Source organism: Pimephales promelas, chromosome 7 (assembly GCF_988280905.1).
Source record: "Pimephales promelas chromosome 7, fPimPro1.hap1.1, whole genome shotgun sequence".
NCBI classification, from domain to species: domain Eukaryota; kingdom Metazoa; phylum Chordata; class Actinopteri; order Cypriniformes; family Leuciscidae; genus Pimephales; species Pimephales promelas.
The window spans coordinates 30,395,195-30,418,460 of record NC_142775.1 but is presented as its reverse complement, the minus strand read 5'-3'; the positions used below and the strand labels follow the sequence as shown (position 1 = coordinate 30,418,460).

At 36.4% G+C, this 23,266-nt stretch overlaps 2 protein-coding genes across 3 annotated transcripts; both read right to left on the bottom strand.

Annotated features, from left to right (window-relative positions):
• Positions 1 to 399: 399 nt before the first annotated feature.
• Positions 400 to 14,559, bottom strand: cracdla (cracd like a). Of its 2 annotated transcripts, XM_039683485.2 has the most exons (11): positions 14,470 to 14,559; positions 10,932 to 11,058; positions 8,606 to 8,677; positions 8,367 to 8,496; positions 7,531 to 7,666; positions 7,221 to 7,382; positions 6,661 to 6,861; positions 4,538 to 5,966; positions 2,340 to 3,301; positions 1,005 to 1,122; positions 400 to 924 (listed from the first exon to the last, which is right to left on the bottom strand). In XM_039683485.2, the coding sequence occupies exons 3-11, from the start codon at positions 8,661 to 8,663 to the stop codon at positions 734 to 736; spliced, it is 3,387 nt and encodes a 1,128-aa protein (XP_039539419.2). In that variant the 5' UTR covers positions 8,664 to 8,677; positions 10,932 to 11,058; positions 14,470 to 14,559; the 3' UTR covers positions 400 to 733. The 2 variants fall into 2 exon arrangements, with proteins under 2 accessions (XP_039539419.2, XP_039539417.2); XM_039683483.2 differs by lacking the exon at positions 14,470 to 14,559 and having other exon boundaries at positions 10,932 to 11,615.
• Positions 14,560 to 14,725: 166 nt separating this feature from the next.
• mitd1 (MIT, microtubule interacting and transport, domain containing 1) lies at positions 14,726 to 17,620 on the bottom strand. The gene is made up of 7 exons (XM_039683489.2): positions 17,101 to 17,620; positions 16,928 to 17,029; positions 15,828 to 15,964; positions 15,632 to 15,718; positions 15,439 to 15,551; positions 15,289 to 15,349; positions 14,726 to 15,172 (listed from the first exon to the last, which is right to left on the bottom strand). The coding sequence occupies exons 1-7, from the start codon at positions 17,243 to 17,245 to the stop codon at positions 15,071 to 15,073; spliced, it is 747 nt and encodes a 248-aa protein (XP_039539423.1). The 5' UTR covers positions 17,246 to 17,620; the 3' UTR covers positions 14,726 to 15,070.
• Between the last annotated feature and the right edge of the window lie 5,646 nt (positions 17,621 to 23,266).

Genomic DNA, 23,266 nt, shown 5'->3' with positions numbered 1-23,266 from the left:
TGTCTGAAACAGGTGATATGATGTCACAAAATATACAAATTACTGGATGGAATTCATAGAAAAAAATAAAATGGGTAATTGGAAAGGAAATAATCAATAAACAAATACTCAAACAACATTTTCACAAGAAAACAATGGTTAATCCTGAGAAACAATGAGCAACATATCACATGGGAGAGAATTCTATAGTTGTACATGTACAGGTGTGTGTGTGTGTGTTTGCACACGTGCGAGTGATTAAAACATACCAAACTTTTCTATTCATGAGCACTCGGGGTGCTTTTGCTTGAGTCTGAACCTGAAATTTTTTTCTGATTTCCTCTGTCCACCTCTGATCTGCATTCACTGCATTCTGTTGTGCTGTTAACCCAGTGTTGCAAGAGAATGTGGCTTCATAGCTCACAGTATACTTCTCCCTTTTATTTTGTTTCATTCCAAAAATGTTGGTACCTATTTTGAGTGCATACATTCATACTAATGCAAGCAGCTCACAAGAGAAGGTAGAAGGCAAACAGTATTAAGATAAATGACTGCTGAATGTTCAAGTTTTCCTCAAGAATTTACAAAACCAACAGTGGTTCATCAAGACCACACTGCTTTACATCAACAAACCAATAACTTCAGTACAGTTCTTTGGATTCAATGGATGTCCTCATATCCTCCTTTTCAACGGTATACACAGACTCAACCCTGCATTTGTAAACTCTACCTCCATGTTTTTATTATGTTTTTTTTAGTCCATAGTCTTGTCACTCCATGCCATGGATTTCCTCTTGGCCAGCTCCATCCAGGATGGTTGGGCACTGTCACGAACAGACTGCAGAGGAGATGATGAAGGTGACGATGAAGGTGATGATGATTGTTTCTGCTGCCATTTATCCTCTCTGTCTGTTTGTCTCATGGGAACAGAAGAGACTGATGCTTCTAGAAATACCAACACCAAGTATGAGCATTTAACTGAATTGTAGAAATCATGTAAAACTCATGTTGTGTCTCACACTTACGCGTTGGCATACTTGGGTCGAATCCTGTGCTTGTACCTGAGACTTTTGAGATCGGTCTGAGAGGAATTGTTGATTGAGATGGGCTTCGGGACTCTGATGGGGCTTTCTGCTCACCTGTCTATTGAAATAATTAAAAAAGAAATCTGAATCTACATGTATTGGTTGCCTATGACAAAAGTGCCAAAACACATCTGCCTCTCCCCTTCAGCCCATGCATACCACTGCTTTTTACTGCTCCATGGGAAAACTAGACGTTGTCGGCCTATTCGAGTTAGGCACCTGGGATTGCAGGTATACACTCACTTTAGTTGACCATTACAGCAAGTGGAAAGGACAGGACGTGTATATCCTATGACGTGTATGACAGGAAAGTGTGGAACGCACTACACCTTTCACCATGTCCTGGCAAAAGCCATTCAAATAATGAACCTACAGAGGTATCAGAGGTAGTTGTCCAGAATCAAACACCCTGCAGTCTGGCACAAAGACTTTGTCACATGAACTTTGTTGTTGCTGCAGTTCTTTTTATTCGTTTCTAGCATAAGAATAAGATACAATACCATCCATGGTGCTTATGTGTGAAATGTGTAAGTGAATTCAGCACAGTTTAAACTCTAGTGACCCCATGTGGGTTTTTTCCTTAATTCCTTCAGTTAAATGTGTTGTTTTTTGCACCCATGATAATCACATGTATTATTACTAGGGCTGTGCAAAAATTAATTGTGATTAATCGCATCCAAAATAAAAGTCTGTGTTTACATAATATATTTATGTGTGCTGTATATAATTATTTTGTATATATAAATACACACACATGCATCTATATATTTAAGAAAATGTGTTATTCATATATGAAATATTTATATTTATATAATATAGATTATGTATTTATACATATATACAGAATTTAAGCGCAAATAATTCTTAAATATATGCATGCATGCATAGGTATTTATACAGTATATACAAAATAATTATATACAGCACACACAAATATATTATGTAAACACAGACTTTTATTTTGGATGCGATTAATCGCAATTAACTTTTGCACCGCCCTAATTATTACTAATAATATATGAGGCGTGTATTATTAATAATAAATTATATTAATAATTTTAGATATGCTAAATAACACTTATTCAATCAAATTGATTCATCTTACTTGAAGAATGCGAGTAGAGATAACATGTTTCCATCATGTGAAACCAATGTACATGATTGAATCAGATTTAGAGTTTGAGAGTTATTCTTTTTTTGCTGTAGTAAGTGTTTACTCTCTGGCTAATATATGACTGAATAAATGTTTGGAGATAGCATAATACTGTATGATACCTTGGTTGCAACAGTTGTTTGAGTCTCCCAGCGCTGCACCAGCGAGGTCTTGTTTCCTAATCCTGCTGCCCACACTGGTCTGCCATCCTCGAACCCGGTCCCCTTGCCTTGAGGCACAGATGCCCTGTCAGCTTTCCCTGAGATTACAATGGGCTCTCCCACCTCATTCTGAGGCTGATCCTTTGACACAGTATTGGCAGACTGTTGGGAGACTAGGTGGGAGGTTAACTTTGGGCTTGACGACAAATGTGGGTAACCTTGGGGAGGTGTGGGACGCAGTATAGCCTGTGTGGAGGTCTGTGATGCTGCTCGTAGTGGTGATGACTGTGGTGCACAAGCTTGTGCACATGCCGTGAGTACGGCTTGAGTGGTGGATTGTACGTTTGATGTACATGTAACTGTAGACTGAGTTGGTTTTGTTGTTGAATTACAAATTTGAGTTTTGGACTGAAACTGGACTTCTCTGGTGCTTTCTATTTGAGATTGACTAGTGGTTGTCTGAGTTGAATTTGCTGAAGTTTGGCTTGTTGATGCTGTAGTCTGAGTGAACTGTGTGGTAGATTGTGTGGATCGTCCAGATGGCTGTGCAGATGGCAGTTGTTTTGTTTCTGTAGGTCTTAAAGGTGGTTGTGTAGCTGTCGGCTGGCTTGTAATGTTCTGAGCGACTCTTGGATTGGCTTGTGAAGTGGATGTTTGCATTTGTGGTTGTGTTGTGGTCAAGGTTGTTGGCCGTGATTGCAAACTAGGAAACTCAGGCAGTCTACTGGTAAAAAGCTGTTGCAGACTTCTGGTTTTCTCTCTGGCCATCTCCATCCAGGACACCTCTGAAGCTGTAGATGTTGGTGTGTTCTCCTGAGAGGACACTGCTGTAGTCTCTTCTCGATGCAGGTCAGTACCTTCTGTCGAGGGTGAAGGTGCAATCTTAATGTCTTTGCTGGCTGATGGTAAGGGCTGAGGAGGTTCTGAAAATACATAAGAATTACAATTTATCAGAATACCATGCAGCTTATTTCAGTCGAAACCACCCATTTGCATGGAAAGAGGTGATCCGACCAAAATGGGTAACATGGTTGAATGTGAAATTAGGTAAGACTCTCAAACAAAGCTAAAGATTCTATAGGAGCATCCCGAATCGAGTGTGGAAGAATGACACTTCATGTTCTCAATACTTCCTTAAATAGCAGAGGGGGAACTATCAGACTCTGATGTTGGATGACAAAATAATCCTTATAAAATTCAAACACTAGACAGATGAGTGCATAGTATAAGTGCATAGTGTATAGTATATAAGATTTGAATTTAAACCCTTTTATTTAGGGTTGGAACCAAGATTATTATTCATTTTTTTAATTGTTTAATTTGAATATACACAAGGATAGAAAAGACTATAGAGTGGTGCAGGTATAACATCACTTGTAGGCCAAAACGCAGAAGCAAGTTAGCATTTTAGCACTTCCGGTTCCATCATCCTGAAGTCAATGAGATTTTTTTGAATGGGGTTTTGGTTAAATGTCTGAAATACAGTAGGTCTGTGGTGAACACAAGCTCAAGACACTTTCACGTTTTATTCTACGGCATAAAATACATCAATATTACCCCACTCGAGATTTTTTTAAGCTGTTACGTGCCTTGAAAAAGGCGGTTGCTAACAAGTGGATAAATGGGTTACCACAATCTTTATTGTTTAGGACAATTACTGGATTGTAATGAAGCATTAAGAGACCAGAATTCTTAAATTCTTTATGATTCCCTAGCTATTTTTGTAATAATCATGTATCACTACTCACTGGGCTCTTCTGCTTATCGCTACTCTATTTAAATGATACTAAAATTGACTAATCATTAATAAGGAATAAAGATAATACGGACTTTATTGGTTTAATGATTTAGTAATGTAATTCGTCAGTTTGATCAGAAGAGGTATAACTTGAACATAGATGTATGAGCACAATCTGTCATTTGTTTACTCAGTTGAGTAACCACTATCAGTGTAATTACAGACAGAGTCAGATGGGCAAAGTTAAACATTTGAAACAAAGCAGCACAAGCACACTGACTGTTCCCTGGTATGACCTGGAACATCATCCTCATAATGTTCTGTAGCTGTTCACATGTGTCATAATTGCAAACTAACTAAGTAATTAAGATGAATAACCTTCAAGCACCATGGGAAACCAAAAAAAAAAAAAGAAACTCACCAGTATGTCTGAGAAATCCAGCTCTCTCTTTGTCTCTACAGAAACCCTTGGGTGGTGAACTGGAGGACTGAACTGAGGTTGAGGACTCATTGGTTTGGAGAGAAGGGTCTTTAAGTTTAGTATGGAGTCTTATAGACCCCGGGCTGGTGTGTTGATCTTCTGCTTTTATGTTGCAGGTTGAATCAGTCTGTGAGGCCTGAGGTGGAGTCAGCAAACTGACTTCAACACTGTGGCCTTTTGCCTTGTCTTCTGATTGAGCTTTGTCCAAACGAAATTTTAGCGAAAGAGAGGTAGAGCGAAGCTTCACTCCAAATGCATTTGTAGTCTCCCTCTCTAATCCAGCAGTCATGTCCTCCATCACATCCTCAGTAGCCTCTACACCAATCTCATGTATCTTGTTGTCCTGATTCTCCTCCATTGGTATCACTGGATCTAAGTCTATTTTGTCTTCCTTCTTTGATACTGGTGGTAAGTTAGCAAATGGGTTTTTTATTGTTTTCTCAACTTGTGAACTTACCTGCCGCTCTATCTTGAAATCTAAAGAAGGTTTAGTAGGTTCGGTAGCTTCTTTTTTCAGTCCAGCTTGCCCAACTACTCCAGTGAAGCTTGCAGTCCTCGGCCGCTCTTGATTCTTATCTGAGGAGACATTGAAGTGGAATGATCCAGACACAGTTCTCTGGCGCTTTATGGATTCTGTTTGAGAGTGATCTTCCTGACTAACAGCCGACACTGTGCTGACTGGCTGAAGAGTCTTGGACTCTTGTTTTTCATCTGTAGATGGAACAGTTCGCCTCAAAGACGATGGTCTTACATTCACTTCACAAAACACGTTGCTTGGAGCATAAGTAGAGGCCAGACGATTTTCTATATTTACTGCATTCTGAAAACTATATTTGCTCAATGTGTCCATCTTGGTCTGTATTAGCATAGCATTCGATTTCTCATCTTTCACATGACTTGGTTCTGGTGTTGTACTCACATTTGGTCCTACAGCTGGGCTTACTGTTGACACAACATTACTTTGACTGTTCTTGTGAAGTTTGGAGCTATTGAGCATCTCACTTGCTTCTCCTTTTCCATTTCTATCAATTGGCACCACTGGGATTGGTAGTTTGGCTACTGGAGACTCAATTGGAGTCATATCTCTTAGGCTAGGGCTCGGAGGGGATGTGGACAGGATTTTTCTCTCATGCTCAGGCTCAGCAGAAACTCGTCTACTATCTCCAGCAGTCTGCAGAGTCATTAAAGATGAAACTGGAAAACTCTTGATTTGTGAAGCCGTAAACCTCTCCCCTGGGCGCAAGACCTGAGAGGAATAAGAGTGAGCTCGAGGTATCTCTTTTACGAGAGCCAGCCCTTCCTCTTCCTCCCTCATAGTCAATGAACAGTCCAGATTGTTCAAACGCTCAGATCGTGCTCTGCTTCCAGTCTACATAGGAAATACAGGAAGAGAGGAAACAATCGGTCAAAATCTTTAGGAATATCTATTAAATATGAACTGTTTTATGAAAAAGAATATATATTTTTTTACAAATCGATTAGTGCTGCAGGAATAAGTTGTAAAAATCGTAAATTAGATAGTATTTTTGCACTTCTGGTTCCATTATCCTGAAGACAATGGGTTTTTGGATAAGGTCTGTGTTTAACACAAGCTTGTGTTACGTTCAAGTTTTGTCCTCTGACAAAAAAAATACATCAGTTATATTAGTCGTAATTTTTTTAAGTTGCTAACAAGTGGCTAATGGGTTGTTAAACGTTGTGATGGCTTTTACAACCTAGTTGTGTTTATAATCAAGCTCTTGCAAACTATTTTAACTCAAAAGACTTGTCTGAGGCTTAATGGTGTGACGCTGAAGTCGTGTGACAGTGGTGTAGTTTGTTTATTTCCTAACCATAGCTTTTTAATTCTGCAAAGATTCTCATTATGAACAAAATGTTTGAGAATCATAAACCTTTGTTGGTCACGGAACTTATTTTCTACAATAATTAAAAACCCAATGGGAAAATCCTGTTGGGTTTTTGTCAAGGGAACCAGGGTGATGCCTACTAAAATACATGATCACTGCAGCAGCGCTTTACAAAAATAGATAATTGGTTTAGAAAGGGCCATAAAAAATACTCACTGAAGTGATTACCCTCTTGTTCTTGGCACTGGCCCTTTGGTTCTTAGGTTTGAGGGACATACGGTGACGGGCAGCAGAGTTGTCCAGGAGGGACGTCAACTGTGGAGGGGTGCTGAAGTCTACCCCTGAGCCAGGGGAAAGTGGGGAAAGAGGTGAAGGTGCTGGGCTTATAGGATGAGGAGAGAGAGGCTGTGAAGAGGCCTGGAAGAGGAAGAGAAGCACACAATTAAAAGGGACATTAGACAATATTTTAGACCATATAAATCATTTACATTTAGGCCATGATATAGATGTATGAATGCCAGGCATTATGTCAACACAGAGGTGAAATGGCGAGGAATATAAAAATGCAAACACAATAACATATTTAAACTGGAATGAGGACAAGAACTGGTATCCACACAAAATGTATAATAGGTTTAATCACAAATTTATGCAGATGTCTGAAGCTGTGCCAAAGCTGTGCAGATTTATAACCAATTACACACATACGTACATTACAATACACTATACGTGACAACAAAGATACGCATACTGCTGCTATATTACAGTACAAGTACCTTGTTCGATACGCTGATGCACAGTCCTTCGCCACGGGACACTTCAGGGGGGCTACGAGGAAGGCCGTCATCTTCTGAACTTCCACCTAAGCCTTCACGACGTTTCATGGGTAACAGAAGGGAGGGAGGGCCTAAATGCATCTTCTGCTGCTGGAGTTTCATCTGATCAACCGAAAAAGTGACCTTTCAACTTCATTGTATTCATAAATTAATAAAAACTATTTCAAAAAGTCTGCTGTCAATCACATTGATATGTGTTTATAAAGTGGGCAATAATTAACCTCGAACAAACGTTACCGAGTGTACTCACCTGAAGAACTTGAATTTTGCCATGAATGTTCTCTTGAGACAGAATTCTTAGCGGTTCAGTGTCTGAATGACCATGTTCTGCCTGGAAAATGCTGTCATGTGAAAATGCCCGAGATCCCAGCATGCCTTTGGAGCAGCTTTGAAGAAAAGATGTAAGAAGCAAAGTAGTACTAATTGTGGAAATAATATAGTTTAAAAGAATAGGCTTGTAATATTTTTGGCACTTAATTTCATTTCATGTTAATTGCAATTAAATAAAAATGCATTGTATTTTACATACAGTATATATTAAATTCAATTTTTTTTACATAATTAATGTTGTCTTTTAAATATGGTTAAAGTGTCCTATAATGTACTGACAGGCATTTGTGGTAAACTAAAATGTACTTTAATGTCATTCTTTTGAAACTTGTATGTCATTTATTTAAATAGATTTGTAATTACACATTTAAAAATATATTAATTTTGATTGCAATATCAAATAAAAAAAAACAACAGTTAAAAATAAAGCACATCACATGTGTTAGTATGTTAGTAGACATCAAAATAAGTGTTCTTCTGTAAAACACAACAAAAGAGTACTAAACCATGATTAAAAATGTATTTTAAAGTTAAACTTTTAAAAACTTTTAACAGTCAACCATCTTTAAGAATACTCAAGAGGCATTTTTTATTGTATTAATATTCTATTATCTGCAAAAAGTTTTTTTTTTTAAACATAGGCCTACTTTTAAGATTTGAAGTTCAAATGCACATTCGATAAAATAAGCACACAAGGGTGAGCTTTAAGTGGTTTCAAAGTGACCATGCATGCTGACAATCATTGTGAACACTTACTCTGAATCTTCTACACCCCATGTGATATCACTTTCAGACTGACTCTGCTTCATACCACCGACTTCCTCTTTCCTCCTTATCTTCCCAAACAGGCGTGACTTAAAAGACTTTAATCTAGACTTTTTCCTTCCTAAACATCAAACATATCATCCCTTTAGCTTCATTTCTTTATTACATTAAACTCAGTTAAATAAAAGAGACATATACTGGTTCATTCTTTTTTAGAACAGTCTTCTGACCTGTTAAGTCATCACTGCCTTCTCCCTCTGGGTCTCCTGAAGCCTCCGGAACATTCATCTTTACCGGTACAGCTGTTAATGAGGACAGTTATGCAGAAATCAGATAAGATAGAATGAGAAGGAGTGGAAGAAAAATACAGGAGGGGTAGAGAAATCATCAGCGGAATTGTCACAGGAAATGTAAAAATGATAGAAAATTACAGTTCAATAATTATTAAATACTGTTTCTCTTAAATTCCCAACAAACTAGAGTTGTTTTTCAAAGGAAAACAGCAAAAGATTAATCTATTAAAATGTGAAATACTTGAGGAATATTATATCTCTGATGTGGCAACATGGCTAAATTGCGATAGGCATCTGATAAGAGAATGCTTTTCTCAACCCAACAGAGACCAAAGGTTTCTTATGCAGTCATATTTTCCACGTTACCAGACGACTGCTTTTATCTGCACTATACCTTCAATTATATATGTTACTTTCATATTTTTTAAAGAAATAAATAATACAGCAAGGATTCATTAAATTGAAAGTCTAAGTAAAAACATTTATAATGTTACAGATCATTTCTATGTCAATAAATGCTGTTCTTTCAAGATTTCTATTCATCTAGGTATCTTGAAATAATGTATCACGGTTTATACAAAAATATTAAGCAGCAACAAATAAATATTTAATGCTTCTTCAGCAGCAAATCAGCATATTAGAATAATTTCTGAAGGATCATGTGACAGTATGTGTGTCACACTTATTCACTCTTATGTGCGTCTGTATTCTTTATTATGACAACAAACCTCTTATCACTGACCATGCCTTGATAATGCAGATATGCACTATCAGAAAAAAAAACAAAAAAAACATGCAAAGTTCACTCAGTCTTTCCCTTTTAAAGACCGCTGTCTATTGTGAAATTAGGGATTCACCGATATGAACATTTTGGCCGATACGATAATCGGTAATTCTTTAAAATTGAAAAGCCGATAACCGATATTTTTGATATATCATTTTGAGAAGCTGATTACAAAAAAAAAAGTCTCACCATAAAAGCAATGTACCAAGCACACAAGTTTTCATTATAATTTGATGTAGCCTATTTGACAGACCTTGCGCTGCACATGTTGAACTGAACTGTATTTTCCTATTTTTTTTTAAGTGATTACAATCATACAGTATTTCAAGCTATTCAAAACCATCATGATGAAAAGTGTACACCTGAAGTGTCTTAGCTGAAAGAAATAATCTATTATTTATCGACTTTAATATATCGGCCAAATTTTCTTATCAGGCCGATAATGATAACATTTAATATGAACATATATCGGGCAATACTGATGTGGTGACAGATATATTGTGCATCCCTAGTCTAAATAACATAAGTCTTCATGTTTGGGTACACAGAATTGAATTATTCTGTGGTTTTGGGATTTTCTTAAAAACCTTTGGGGGAAAAAACAATGCACACTATGCAGTGGATAAAAAAATGATGAATACATAATCAGCATGTAACAGCTTGTCAACATGTGACATTTTTCCTTATAGTGGAAGCAGTCACTGCCTTATCAACTAGTAGCATCAGACACAGATTATATGAAATATGAAGATAATCTTTGCTGGAAGACATTTCATAGAGATCACTGTAAGATTTCCCTGAGCACTAATCCAACAACTACAAAATAGCCTTATGTTCACAGTGGCAGAAAAACAGGGGACCAACAACTGAAGAGTTCAGATGCAAAAGCCTCTAAATGCCATTTGAAATTTTCTTCTTTAATGATGATTTTTTTTATCAAACTTGTATATTTAAGTTCAGTAATTTCACTTAAATAACATAAGTGAAATTACTGAAATTAAATAGACAAGTTTGATAAAAAATCATCAATAAAGAAGAAAATTTCAAATGGCATTTAGAGGCTTTTGCATCTGAACTCTTCAACTAGAAAAAGATTTGTAATGTTTTTGAAAAAAGTGTCTTATGCTCAAAAGTCTTCATTAATATGATTATAAATTGTCCTATTAATACAACTGTTTTCAATTATAAAGCATTTTAAAATGTAGTTCATTTCTGTTATTGCAAAGCTGAATTTTCAGCATCATTACTCCAGTCTTCAGTATCACATGTCACAAAAATCATTCTAATACGCTTATCTGGTGCTTTAGAAACATTTATAATTATCAATGTTGAAAAAAAGGGTAATATTTCTGTGGACTTTACTGCTTAAGTATTTCATATATTATATTCAGAATAATAATGAAATATATGAACGATGAAATACTGTAATTGCCAACAAACCATAATACTTAAATAATATTAAGCAAGAAAAATACTTACTTTGTCAGTGAGAATCCTTCTTTTTCCTCTTTTCTGTGTTATTTAGCTTTTTAATGGAAACACAAGTCCTTACATCCAATGAACCATGACAATGCTTCCCCAGTCACAAACACGCAGAGAGATGGAGCTTGGAACAAGAGCAAAATCCAGATATGAACTGGCAGAAGAGAAAGCAAGAAAGAAACAGGCTCTGACAAAGAGTAGCATCGATGTTTGTTAGTAAAGAGTTGGACACACACTGACTGTCGAACTGTCACATTTTCAATTCATGATTTTCCTGCACGCTTAAGCTCTTACAAAACACTAAACAGCTTTTGGAGCAGCGAGAGTATGCTGCTGCTGGCCGAATGCAGAGCTGATGAAGACAATATAACACACCACCAGCACTAGACCAGCAAGAGTGTGTGTGTGTGTGTGTGTGTGTGTGCTGATAGAATACGCATAAGAAAGCTATTTGGTCAAAAATGAACGTAGAGTCAAGCCTATATACTGCAGGTAGCCAGAGCATCACGTCTGATATATCTGTTGTGTTTGTAAATGATAAGAGACTGTTGAAAATATCACTAAGACAACGAACAACTGTCATATAGCTGTGTCATACATTTGCATCAACACGTCAGAGTACTTCAGTTTTTGTATGCAAATCATTTAAACAATGTCATTCCATTTAAAGGTTGCTAAGCAAAAAATTGATATGGTTGTTTAATACACTACCATATCATTTGTTTGCTTATGTTGTACACACTACAATTCAAATGTATGAGGTCAATTAGTATAAGAAATGAATTCCTTTATGCATTAAAATTGATCAAAGTGACGGTAAAAACATGCATAATGTTACAAAAGATTCCCATTTCCAATAAGATTTGAAACAGAATCATGCAAAAATGTATCACAGAAATATTAAGCAGCGCAAACTGTTTTCAAATTGATAATAAAAGAAGGCAATATTTCTTGAGTATCAAATCAGCATATTAGAATGATTTCTGATGGGTCATGTGACTGAAGACTGGCATAAATATGCTGAAAATTCAGCTTTGCCATAACAGAAATAAATTACATTCTAAAATATATTCGGATAAGCATATTTATTTTGCAGTTCTAACAATACGTGGTTAGTGCATTTTATTTTTATTAATAATATTTATCAGGTTAGACTAGTCAGTTGAGAACTGCTTAAACAAACCTATCAGCATCTGAACTAATCTGTAATGCTGAGATCATAAGCATGTTTAAAATTGTACAGTTAGGTGATGTAGAGGAGTTAAGCAGATGATGTGCTTCATTTTCTTCCGTGTAGACAACCACAGGATCTCTCAACTCCCTCCTGCGTGTTACTATAAGTAACTGGGAAAGTAGGCTACAGCCTATTTGAAATGTTTAAAAGGTGAGATAAAGAAAAGACAGACAACTGATAGTCAAAAAAAAAAAAAAAAAAAACTCAGCCCATTGTTCTCATATGTACGTCTCTCCATCATTGACTTTTTAACCCTGAAAATTGTGACACTCTCATTTAACCACCCATTATCTCTGAGGATTGGACGGTTTGTATCCGGCGCTCAGTAAAACACAGAGCAGCTTTGCCCCAGATACAGGCATAAATCTGTGTCAGGATCCAGAGTTGGCCACAAATCCCTCTCCTTTTCTCCTACTGGACAAAAGTCAGCTCAGCATCTGGGTGACTTTCAGCCAGCCTACATTATGCGTCTGGCCTTTAATATAACCCATCTGTCAATATACATTTTTATATTCAGACATGCATATTGAGGGTGCAAAAGTAATATGCACATATGTTTTATTTAATGTAAACCAGATCTTCCAATGAACATAACTACTGCTGAAGCTACACATCATTTCCTCCAATTATTGCAAGACAAGGAAATATATTAATGCAATATTCTATATAAATATAACATTTACTTTGTACATATTTGTATATTTGAAGCAAATTGCACACTGGTTAGTGTATGTGCTACATTTTATGTTTGTGTGTGTGTAAATATATATATATATATATATATATATATATGAAGAGTTCAGATGCAAAAGCCTCTAAATGCCATTTGAAATTTTCTTCTTTAATGATGATTTTTATCAAACTTGTATATTTAAGTTCAGTAATTTCATTAAAATAACAATTAATAGGTAATTATCATTGCCATTTAAGTGAAATCACTGAACTTAAATATACAAGCTTGATAAAAATGATCATTCTAGAAGAAAATTTCAAATGGCACTTAGAGGCTTTTGCATCTGATATATATGACAATAAGATTTTTTTAGTGAATTCAGTCTTCCAACTAAAATTACATAATATTTTTTGTGACTGAGATTTTAGGGTATTTTTCATGAATTTCAGGGCAAGTTGTCACACGTTTTTAATTATGTAATTGTATACAATTTATTCATTACAAATTATGTTATTGTTTTATTGGTCAAAATATTCGTTTTAGATTTTGTTAAAGTTTTGAATATTATATTGTTGTCTTGTTTAAATGTTGCATTTACATTTTCATTCTGACAAAAAAAACCCTCCCAAATAATTTAAAGTTGTTATATATATATATATATATATATATATATATATATATATATATATATAAACAACTTTAAATTATAAATATTATTTACACATGTGGCATGTAGTCAAATCATCATCAGCAGGTGTAATCTCACAAATACATGTTCATGGTTAAAAATTTCACATTAAAATCATGAGAATTTTTTTTTTTTTTACCACTAATAAAATTAGTCGCAGTGTGACAATTTTAGGACAATTAAGTATACGATTTACCAAGTAAAATGATAATAAAAGCTAGAAGTGTTTACATTTATAATATATATTGTTTTATAAACAACTAAATTAATTACTAACACACAACAAAAACATATAAAATTAATTCTCATGAAAATAATGTCTTAATTGAAAAAAATAAATAAATCTTAATATGTCCCGGATCTTTCATGAAATTCACCCATCATGATCATCACTCCTGACTGTCCCAATGAGAGGTGAATGGTGTTAGACACAACGCTCTATATTTTTCATGAACCGAGATGAGGAGCACATATCGAGTCGAGATTAAGGGCGATTATTAATTTAATCTCCTCGTGCAGGGAATTCATGCGTGTTTTTCATTGTAACTAATGGACTCGAATATGACAAGCAAAAGCAGCATCTCAGGCAAACATGTCCAAGCAAACAAATACAACACAACACTGCACTTCTGCTGAAATCAACATCATCAGTCAACAACACTCATTTATCCCTTCTCAAACAGCAAAACGTTTAGTTTGAATGTCCCATACAGTGGCCCATATAAATATGACTTTAAACAGATATTCAAAAACCCATAAAATACAGTATAGGTTATGGTTTGTAAAATTAGTGAGCACGTCACAATAGCATATACGAAGTAAGTTTCAATTAAAAAAAAAAACTTACAGTAACCACCACAACACTATCTAAAATCAAAACAGGACTGACATTACTGTCCTAAAACTTGATACAAATATAAATATAGTAGCGTAAACTCACATGCTGATGTAAATCATGGAGAAAGTGAGGTTGATGTGATCTCTGGCATTCACTTGCTCTTTAACTGAGCCGGTGGAGGTGAAACACCGTCATATCAAGCGATGCGTGACGTTGAGACTTGAGCACAAGGTGAAATATAAGGCAAAGCGTTTGCTTTCACAGGATGACTGAAAGTTCACCCATTAAACACGGGATGGCGCTGCTGTTGCACATAATATAGATTTAATCGAAATCAGCATAGTCAGTAAAAACAATAGCCTTTTACAAATCATTTTAATTTAGGGCACTTATTTACAACTGAACTTTGGTTTTTAGCATAATTACAGAGGCACCAGATAATAAACACCAATATTAGTGTGTAGAATGTTTAAAAACACCAGAGTAAAGCAATGAACCAAGTAGATGTCAGGAGCCTCTGTATATTCCCCTGCAATACATATCAGCACATTATAAAAAAAAGACGATAAAAACAGTTCTTCCGCATAATTAAAAAGCTCAAAATGGCACATTTCCAGTCGTGCAGGTAGGTGTGTGAGGACTGCATTTGAAATTAAGTCCCATACATATGCCAGACAGTGGAGCAGCTTTAGAGGCAAGCGTTTTAAGATGAAGTCTTCTTAGTGTGTTTAGTATGAAAAACGTCCACAGTAGTCTCATGACACTCTCTCAAATCATAATCACAGTATCCTATAGAGAAGCGACCCTTAAAAAAAAAAAAGAGAACATTTTTACATTTGTATATAACTATTATGCAAGCACTCATTTCTGAACTGTAAATGCTTAATGAACCAGATTATGGCAGATTCATTTAGATGGTACCTTTGGTTTCTTGAAATAGTCGAGTCCCCTGCCGATCTTAATTATCCAACCATTATTAAACCTGAGGAAACAAAATTAACATGATTGAGACAATGTTAAGACATGTCCCAATGTGTTTACGGTGATATACAGTCAATGAGAATGATGTACCTGATCTCCCTGTCATGAATAGTAGATGAGTACTGAATATCTAGACAGATATTTTGACACTGTAGCGACTGCTTTATTTCTGCCAGGGCACTGGTTTGTGGAGCGGAGCGTTCCTTAAAAAAAAAAAAAAAAACATTATTAAGCCAATGTATGTCAAATTATACCACTGATGAACAAAATGATAAAACTTTACCTCATCCAGTGAGGTCAGAAGATGAATCGTCTTTACTTGACATGGAGATTTCAGCAGCATTTCACAGAAACGAAGAAAGTTATATAACTGCAAAGCAAAACATTTGTCATGCGTTTCACTCAGTAATAGTTATTTAGTATCTCAGCATTTTACTGACTGAATCCTGAATCTAGGAGCATCACTGTGTGGTCTCTACCTGATGGACATGCCGTACATAGGGGTCCTCCACCCAGACTTCAGTCAGTCCGTCTCTGATGTATGGTTTAAAGAGGGATTCATAGCTGAAACCAGTGGAACTGTCAGCTATCTTTATCTGCTCATGGTATTTGCCCTCTGACAGATGAGATTACAATGAGGAAAATTAATAGTAAGGTAATAGTAAACCAGGGAGTTTCAATTAGATTCCACCAAGTCCCACATATGATCATCCACACTCTAAAGTTTAAAAGGCAGCTTTATACTGTGAACAAGTAATATTTTAAATATGTGTTAAGTATTAATTGGCATTAAATAATTTTAATTAAAATGGTATTCATTATTTATCTAAATCAAATGGGTTTTTTTTTTTTTAAAAAAAACATATTTTTCACAGTTTTTCTAAAACTTTTCCATGTAAAAAAGACATGAAAGACTCGTCGGAAGTTTAGTGTCGATGACGTTGAATTTGTGGGACCGTGGTGTAGTTTGCTTATAGCCTACCTTTAGCTTTTACTTCTGGCGACTGCATTTAGACTTCAAAATTCATAAAAGTTGTGTTCATCTGTGAAAATTATCTTGATGGACAAAACTTGCAAGTATCATAAAGTTTTGTTGATCACAGAGCTTGTTTTTAACAATAATCCAAAAGCCTGTGGGAAAATCCTATTGTTTTTTTTTTTTTTTTTTTTTTTTGTCGAGGGAACCAGCGTGATGATAACTGTCGGTCGGCCCACAAAGTAAATGTCAAACATCTCTATGGAGTCCAAGCCTTCTGCTGTCAGTCTGAAGGTCTGGCTACTCGAGACTAGTGTTGATTACGCGAGATGTAATCAGATTACTTTATCCCCCAAGTAACTAGTAAAGTAATGCAAAATTGTTTTAATTTTCAACAGAATAACTGAGTCACTTTTTAAAACAAGTAAATCAAGTGACTTTGGTTTCCAGTTTATTGACGGATCCCTCTCGTTTCCCCATGAAATATTGTGACCCATTACTTTTAAAAGTAACCTTTCCTAACAGTGTCACTAGCACTCTATTGTGGCCCCCTGGTGGTCCTTGGAGCCCAGTTTAAAATTCCTGGTTTAAACTACTTTTTACCCTCTTTCAGTTTGTTTGCATGGTCTTTGATCTGTTCCGCTCGGTCCATGTAGCCCTTGATCTTCTCTCTGTAGTGGACCTTCTTTGAGTCATCTTTAACAGCTAGGAAAACAGTGAATATGTTTAGAGTAGCATTTAAATCCATCAAAAGAGCACATTTTCCATGTCCATACCTTTGAGGGCATCCAACAGGAGCTGGATCCCTTCCTGGTAACACACCAGAGCTTCCTGAAAGCGTGAGCTATGATCGAGCTCCACAGCTCTCTTCAGGACAGAGATAGCAGAGCTCTCCATGCCTGGGAGGAAATCATGAGCCATGTCTAATCGCTGTGATTGCTGGAGCAACAGAAGTGGCAGTAGTGCTGAAGAGTAGTCCGGCTGACAGGGATTCTTACATGTTATTGTGTACGTTAGTCATAGGTCTGCACTTCTTTGTGCCTTTCGAAAACTCACGAAAAGCACAACATTGACAACACTATCCAAGAAATTAAAAACACGAAAACTAATGTTGTGGGCTTTCGTGATACATTACACTAAATCAATGGAAGCACATTTACGTATTTAAAACGAACTAAAATAATGTCATTTTGATTGTCCTCCGACCGCGAATACAATTTATCGAAATTATCAGTTTTTAATCAGGGACTGTGCGTTTCCTGTAGGAACTAAAGTGTGAACCGGTGTGAACTAGGTTACGTGTTTATTATGCTGAAGGACCAACTTCCGTTTCCGTTGACCAGATCACTAATAAAAGTCCATATTATTATTAAAAGTCAATAGCACGGTTTAGTCAATTAGGTTGTAAATTATAACAATGTATCGTTCAATAATTTATTGCGCAGAAATATACTGAAACAGAATTGTTAATTTGTCACAAAATGTACTTGATATATTTAAATTTAAATTAAATAGTCTAATGCTCATGTTATCATTATTATATCAGCCTATTTAAGCACAGCATATGCATTTACATGAATGCAACACTAATGTAGGAATTATAAATGCAAAAAATGCATATTTTTTGGGAGAAAATATAAGCAAGAAATATTGAGATGCTAGAAGAAGATAATAATGCTGTGTATATCAATTGATTATTTACTTTAACTCTGTTTAAGTACTGTTTATTTAGGTTTGGACATGGTAGATGTTGTTGTACTGTATTAGGGTAGTAGCTCAGTCATGATGTCTGATCTATAATATAATGTGTAATATAACATTCACCCCACATAAAATGTGTGCCTAGAAATATGAGAAGAGTTAGAGGCTAAAATGATTAAGAAATGTTTAAACCAATTTTGGTTCCCCAAAGAACCTTTCAATGAACAGTTCTTAAAAGCACTTAAAAAAACATAAATGGCATTAATTAAAGAACCTTTATTTGTAAGAGGAAAGGTTTTGAAAAGGCAAATGAATTGCATGGACATTTTCCATCTCATCATTGCTCCTTTTCTCCTGCTTGTTCATAAAGGGCGAATGATGACCACAAACAACATCAGAACATGTGAATAAAAAGCTGGCTGGGCAGTTCTAACAATTTTAACAGCCGAACAAGCCAGTTTAATTCACTGTTATGTGGGTGTAGTAGGGGGTGTTCTTTTAATGTAGACAGTTTAAGAGTTGGGTGGAGCCGTATTTAGTGAGGAAGCATTTTATAGCTTAAATGGCTGAGAAGATTGAGTGAGAGCAAAGGACAGATGTGGTCAGGGCAGCTGTGGTAAGGAAACCTAAAGCCTGCTGTCTGACCAGCACCACAACAGCATACTTCCCATTCTTCCACCAAACCTCAGACCAGCCACGCCATTTCCTCTCGCCAACTGCCCAGTGCTTCCTTCTGCTTTGGCATGAATGGAGGTTGGGAGAGTGTGTTCAGTCAGTCTGTGTACAGTTGTAACTATGGAATGTAATTCATTACCATGTCTTTGTGGTGGATCTTTTTATTTTCCGTGGAATAGCATCCTCTGTAAATGGTCATGAGATATTGTAGCATATGTGTAGTTCACTGCATCCTGCTACCATTACAAGGAAACTGTGTGTCTAAAACAGCACGGTTTCCTGGAAACTAAAAATAGATTGGCCTGATCAGGATGAAGATATGATAGATGTTTATTAGATGTTAATTTAGAGTCACCCAGAAACTGAATTTTATTCAACAGAAGACATTCTGGAGGAAAGAAAAAAGTTGCTTTTCCTCAACTTATGTGATAGAAGTACATAAAGAGTTGACTAAGAACCCTAATCTGCATATTTGTGTTTGTTTTTTTCCATCAACAGCCACTTTTGTTTGCACCTGGTCTTCTTCAACCCAGCAGCGTGCCAAGCTGACGCCATCACCTGCCCGGACCCAGACCAAAGCAAACCCTGAGGTCAGGCAGTGTGCTCGGAGTGCCAAACACTACCTCTTTCCTAAGCATGAGGGCCTTCACCCGCGGATACTGGAGGACTCTGAAAAGCAGCCCAAGCAGTCCTGATGTGCCAGGAGTGAAGAGGAGGCAGCCCCGTCCCGCTTTGGCTAGACCAGCCTCCAAGTGGCTGTGTTTGTCCCCCCCACCCCTCGGTTCAGATCTGGGAGGCGGGGATGTACTGTTTGTTGCCAGTGCTGGTATTGTCTTTGAGAGTCATGAGAGAGACATTGGCATGTCATGAGAGAAAAAATGTCATTTGAAGGAGTTATTTTGATTAAAGATTATGAGTGCATGGATAAATCACTTATAATAAATACTGCAATATTCCATAAAAAATATGAATGGTCAATTTAGATTTCATGGTGCCTTGCAAAACTGCTCATGAATAACAGAGGGCAGCATTACACAACACACAGGCTTTGAGTTTGAGGCGCAGCTCATTGTCCAGTAGGCCTTGCACATCTGTGTCCTTCACCCATACGAGTTCCTCTGCCTTAATGTTTATTCTGGCAGCAGTTGCCAGGCCATGATGCGGAAATGATAATGGACAGTGGTCAGAATGGTAGTAGCTGTCAGACTTGTTTAGAGAAATGTCTATCCCCTTCCTATTTCTTTTTCTTCCAACCACTAAGTTTGTGTTCTGCTAAAAGCATGAACGTTAGGCTGCATCTGCTATCCTATGGGGTGTTATGGACTGGTTCATTCAGGATAATCTCCAGGGAACGAAAAAACCAACACCAGTGAAACCAGAGAGATTATTTTTCATTGAGGATTTATTAATTCAGACACCGGCAAACATTTTGTAAACAGGTATTTACATTTTTTGTCAATTAGCCTAATACTGTTTAAAATTAAAAAAATGCATCATGTTGTTGATGTATTTTGCTAACCATTCATTAAAGCGTATATAAGCACTAGGGAAGATAATGAATAAGGACTGGACAGAGAGAAAAGGAGAGAGATGTGTGAACGAGCGGTAGAGTCCGAGCGCCAGGGTGACGCAGGCGGCCGCAAGAGAGGGCTTATAAAATGTGAATCATCTTGCACCCTGTTTTTAGCCAAACCATGAAAATGTTGGAATGAAAGGGCACTTAATTTAGACTCCTCTTTTTTAACTTTCCTGTGGCTCGCAATTCATGCATGGCAGCAAGTAGACCGGATTTTGGGAGAGAAGGCAATGGGAACAGTTCGGCCAGGGGGCGGCACCTTACCCAGCACTCAACTCTGGAGCCTATTAGCGTGCCCACAAAGCTGCCATCTTCAATTTACTGCCACAGAAGAGGTGAGGAAAGGAGAGAAGAGATGTAGAGATGGCAGTGATGCTCGCTGACAAGTATCTGTTGAAACAGAAAACATAGTGTTGCTGCATTTGCTTACATGACTGAACTAATGTTTCCAAAAGGGACAGATAAAGAGTGTGAACTTAACTGAACTGAACTTGCTAGTGAATTTTTTTTACGTAATGCATCACATAAACATTTCCCTGGTTCAAAAATGCTTGCTCCATTTAACTTTATTGAACATTTGTGGGTGGCATTTTATTCCCATTTTATTCATTTTATTAAGTGTTTACAATCCAGTTTAACCAGTAGATATTTAACTAATAGATATGACCATGCTTTCCCCATTTGATTAATCACAGTACTTCAGGACAACTGTTTTGTATTACAAGTTTTCTAAAATGGTGCGTTTTGAGTGAGGGAGGCGTTATCTCAAATTAAAATGTTTGCCTGTTGTGTCTTTAGATTTAGATATTGGTATTCATTGATGGTTATGTTGATATATCGTGATATAAAACAATACACTATGAATCAGTGATGTTAGTTTTATCCAAGACTCAGCATACTGTTTTATAAAGTATACCCAAATATGAAAATTCTGTCATCATGCACTCATTTGCCCCTGAAGGTCATAATTGCATATATGGTTTTTAAAAGTCAATTTCTCCATTGACAGCCATTCAGAATTAACTGTAACAGTGTCTGGTTTGTGATGTGCTTGTGTTCTAGTTCTGTTAATTGTGAGCACATGGCTTGTCATATGTGTTTTTGCATATGGCACAATAGAAAACGGCCTATAGAATCACTACTCAACACTTGGAGTATATAAGTACTGAACTCTCTGTTTTACATTCGAAATTGATGACTCTGACGTTTCTCTCGATCGTCCGCATCATTGATCGGTCCCTGCATGTCCATCGACACTCTCTCAAAAAAAAAAAAAAAAAAAAGGTACAAAAGCTTTCATTGGGTGGTACCTTTTCAAAAGATTACAAAAGTGTACCTTTTGAAAAGGTATCACTCCAGTGACTGCTTTTTTACCTTTACCTTCAGACAGGACCAGGCGAAGCTGCATCCCCAAGGATTTGGACTAAGGACAGGGCCTACGCCAAATAGCTTTTCTAAACAACTAGACATGAATCAGTGTTAAACAGCTACCACTGTTTTAGATGTTCACCACTACATGATCCTCTTGAAAGTAAGAAATTATGTGAAAGTAAAAAACGTATATTTTTCCCTGTCTGCTGTCTTTGACGTCAGAGCTCAGGATAATTACTAGTGAAGGGTTTGTAATTGGCCATTTGGTATTGTCGTGACATAATTTTCCTCCTGCTGAGTGAGTCACAAAGCAATTATGACTTGAGTGATTGCCTCAAAAACATGTTGATTTTTTTTTTTTTTTTTTTGGTATGATAAGTGTTTTGCTTTATATGTAAATGTAGAATCTCACCAGTCTTATTCATAGATGAATCATCCAGTGCATTGGGTTTTTGTCAGTACTACACTGCATCTGCTGTGAGTGTTTCCTATATTTCATTCACTTCTCGCTCTTTCCAAGGGTAAGCTTGTTGACAAATTAAGATGTATCATTTCAATTTAAGGCATGCTGCATTATTTCCTTGCGCTCATAGGAATACACATACGCATACTCTCAGTGTATAATAAGCACTGTAACAGTGTGGTTTGCATTTCCCCATGTGCAATCGTGGAGAAGCCACATGAAAAGGCCTTGGTATTAAAGGACAAGTCTTGGTTGGGAGGGATTCTGTCATGCAACAAGAGTGTGTTTTTGAGTTTTTTCCCTCCGTTTTGGAGAAATTCATCCTTCCCATTAGACAAGGTAACCGCACGAGTTCTGCTTAAATGGCCCTCGCCACTAGATTGCGAAAGGGTGCTTTAGATTGTCTGACACTTTCATTAAGGCTTAATTAGACATGACACATCTTTTTGATTATAGGAGAAACATCTGTTTACATGTGTGTATGTTCACAGGCTTGTAATCAGTGATTTAAGCCAAATGAATGATAAATGTCATGTAAAGGAACAATTTGCCCAAAACTGACAATATCATTGCGCATTTTGAAAATTGTATGACACTAGAGGAGGTATTTATAGCACGATATCCAAGTTGCTCTTTTCCATTTAATTAAAGTAAATTTGACCATGGTTGTCAACAAAGTTTATTTTGTAACCTTAATTGCACATAATGTTTCTTTATAGTGGAATAAAGGTTCTTTAGGTTATTAAAACACTGTGAAAACCCCTTTTTGGATCCTTTATTTTTAAGGGTGAAGGCTAGATGTTTTGTTTGAATATTGATTTACCTTGGCCTGTTTTCTTACACAAAGTTATATGGCTTCAGAAGATTTGTAATATAATGACCAAGTTCTAAGGTCTTCTTTTGTGATGTCTTATTTGGTCCCAACCAGCTTTCAAAGAAAGTATGAGGGTGAGTAATGGATGTAATTTTAATTTTGGGGTAAATAACTTTAATGACAATGCCAAGTTTGTTATTGTTTTAATGGCAATTTAATTTGATCTGAAAAAATACTTTTTATAACGTTGCTTTGGATTAAAGCATGAGTTAAATGACACATTAGCCATCTTGTTTATCCACTGATGGCTTCATTTATCTATCCATCCATCTATCCATCCAT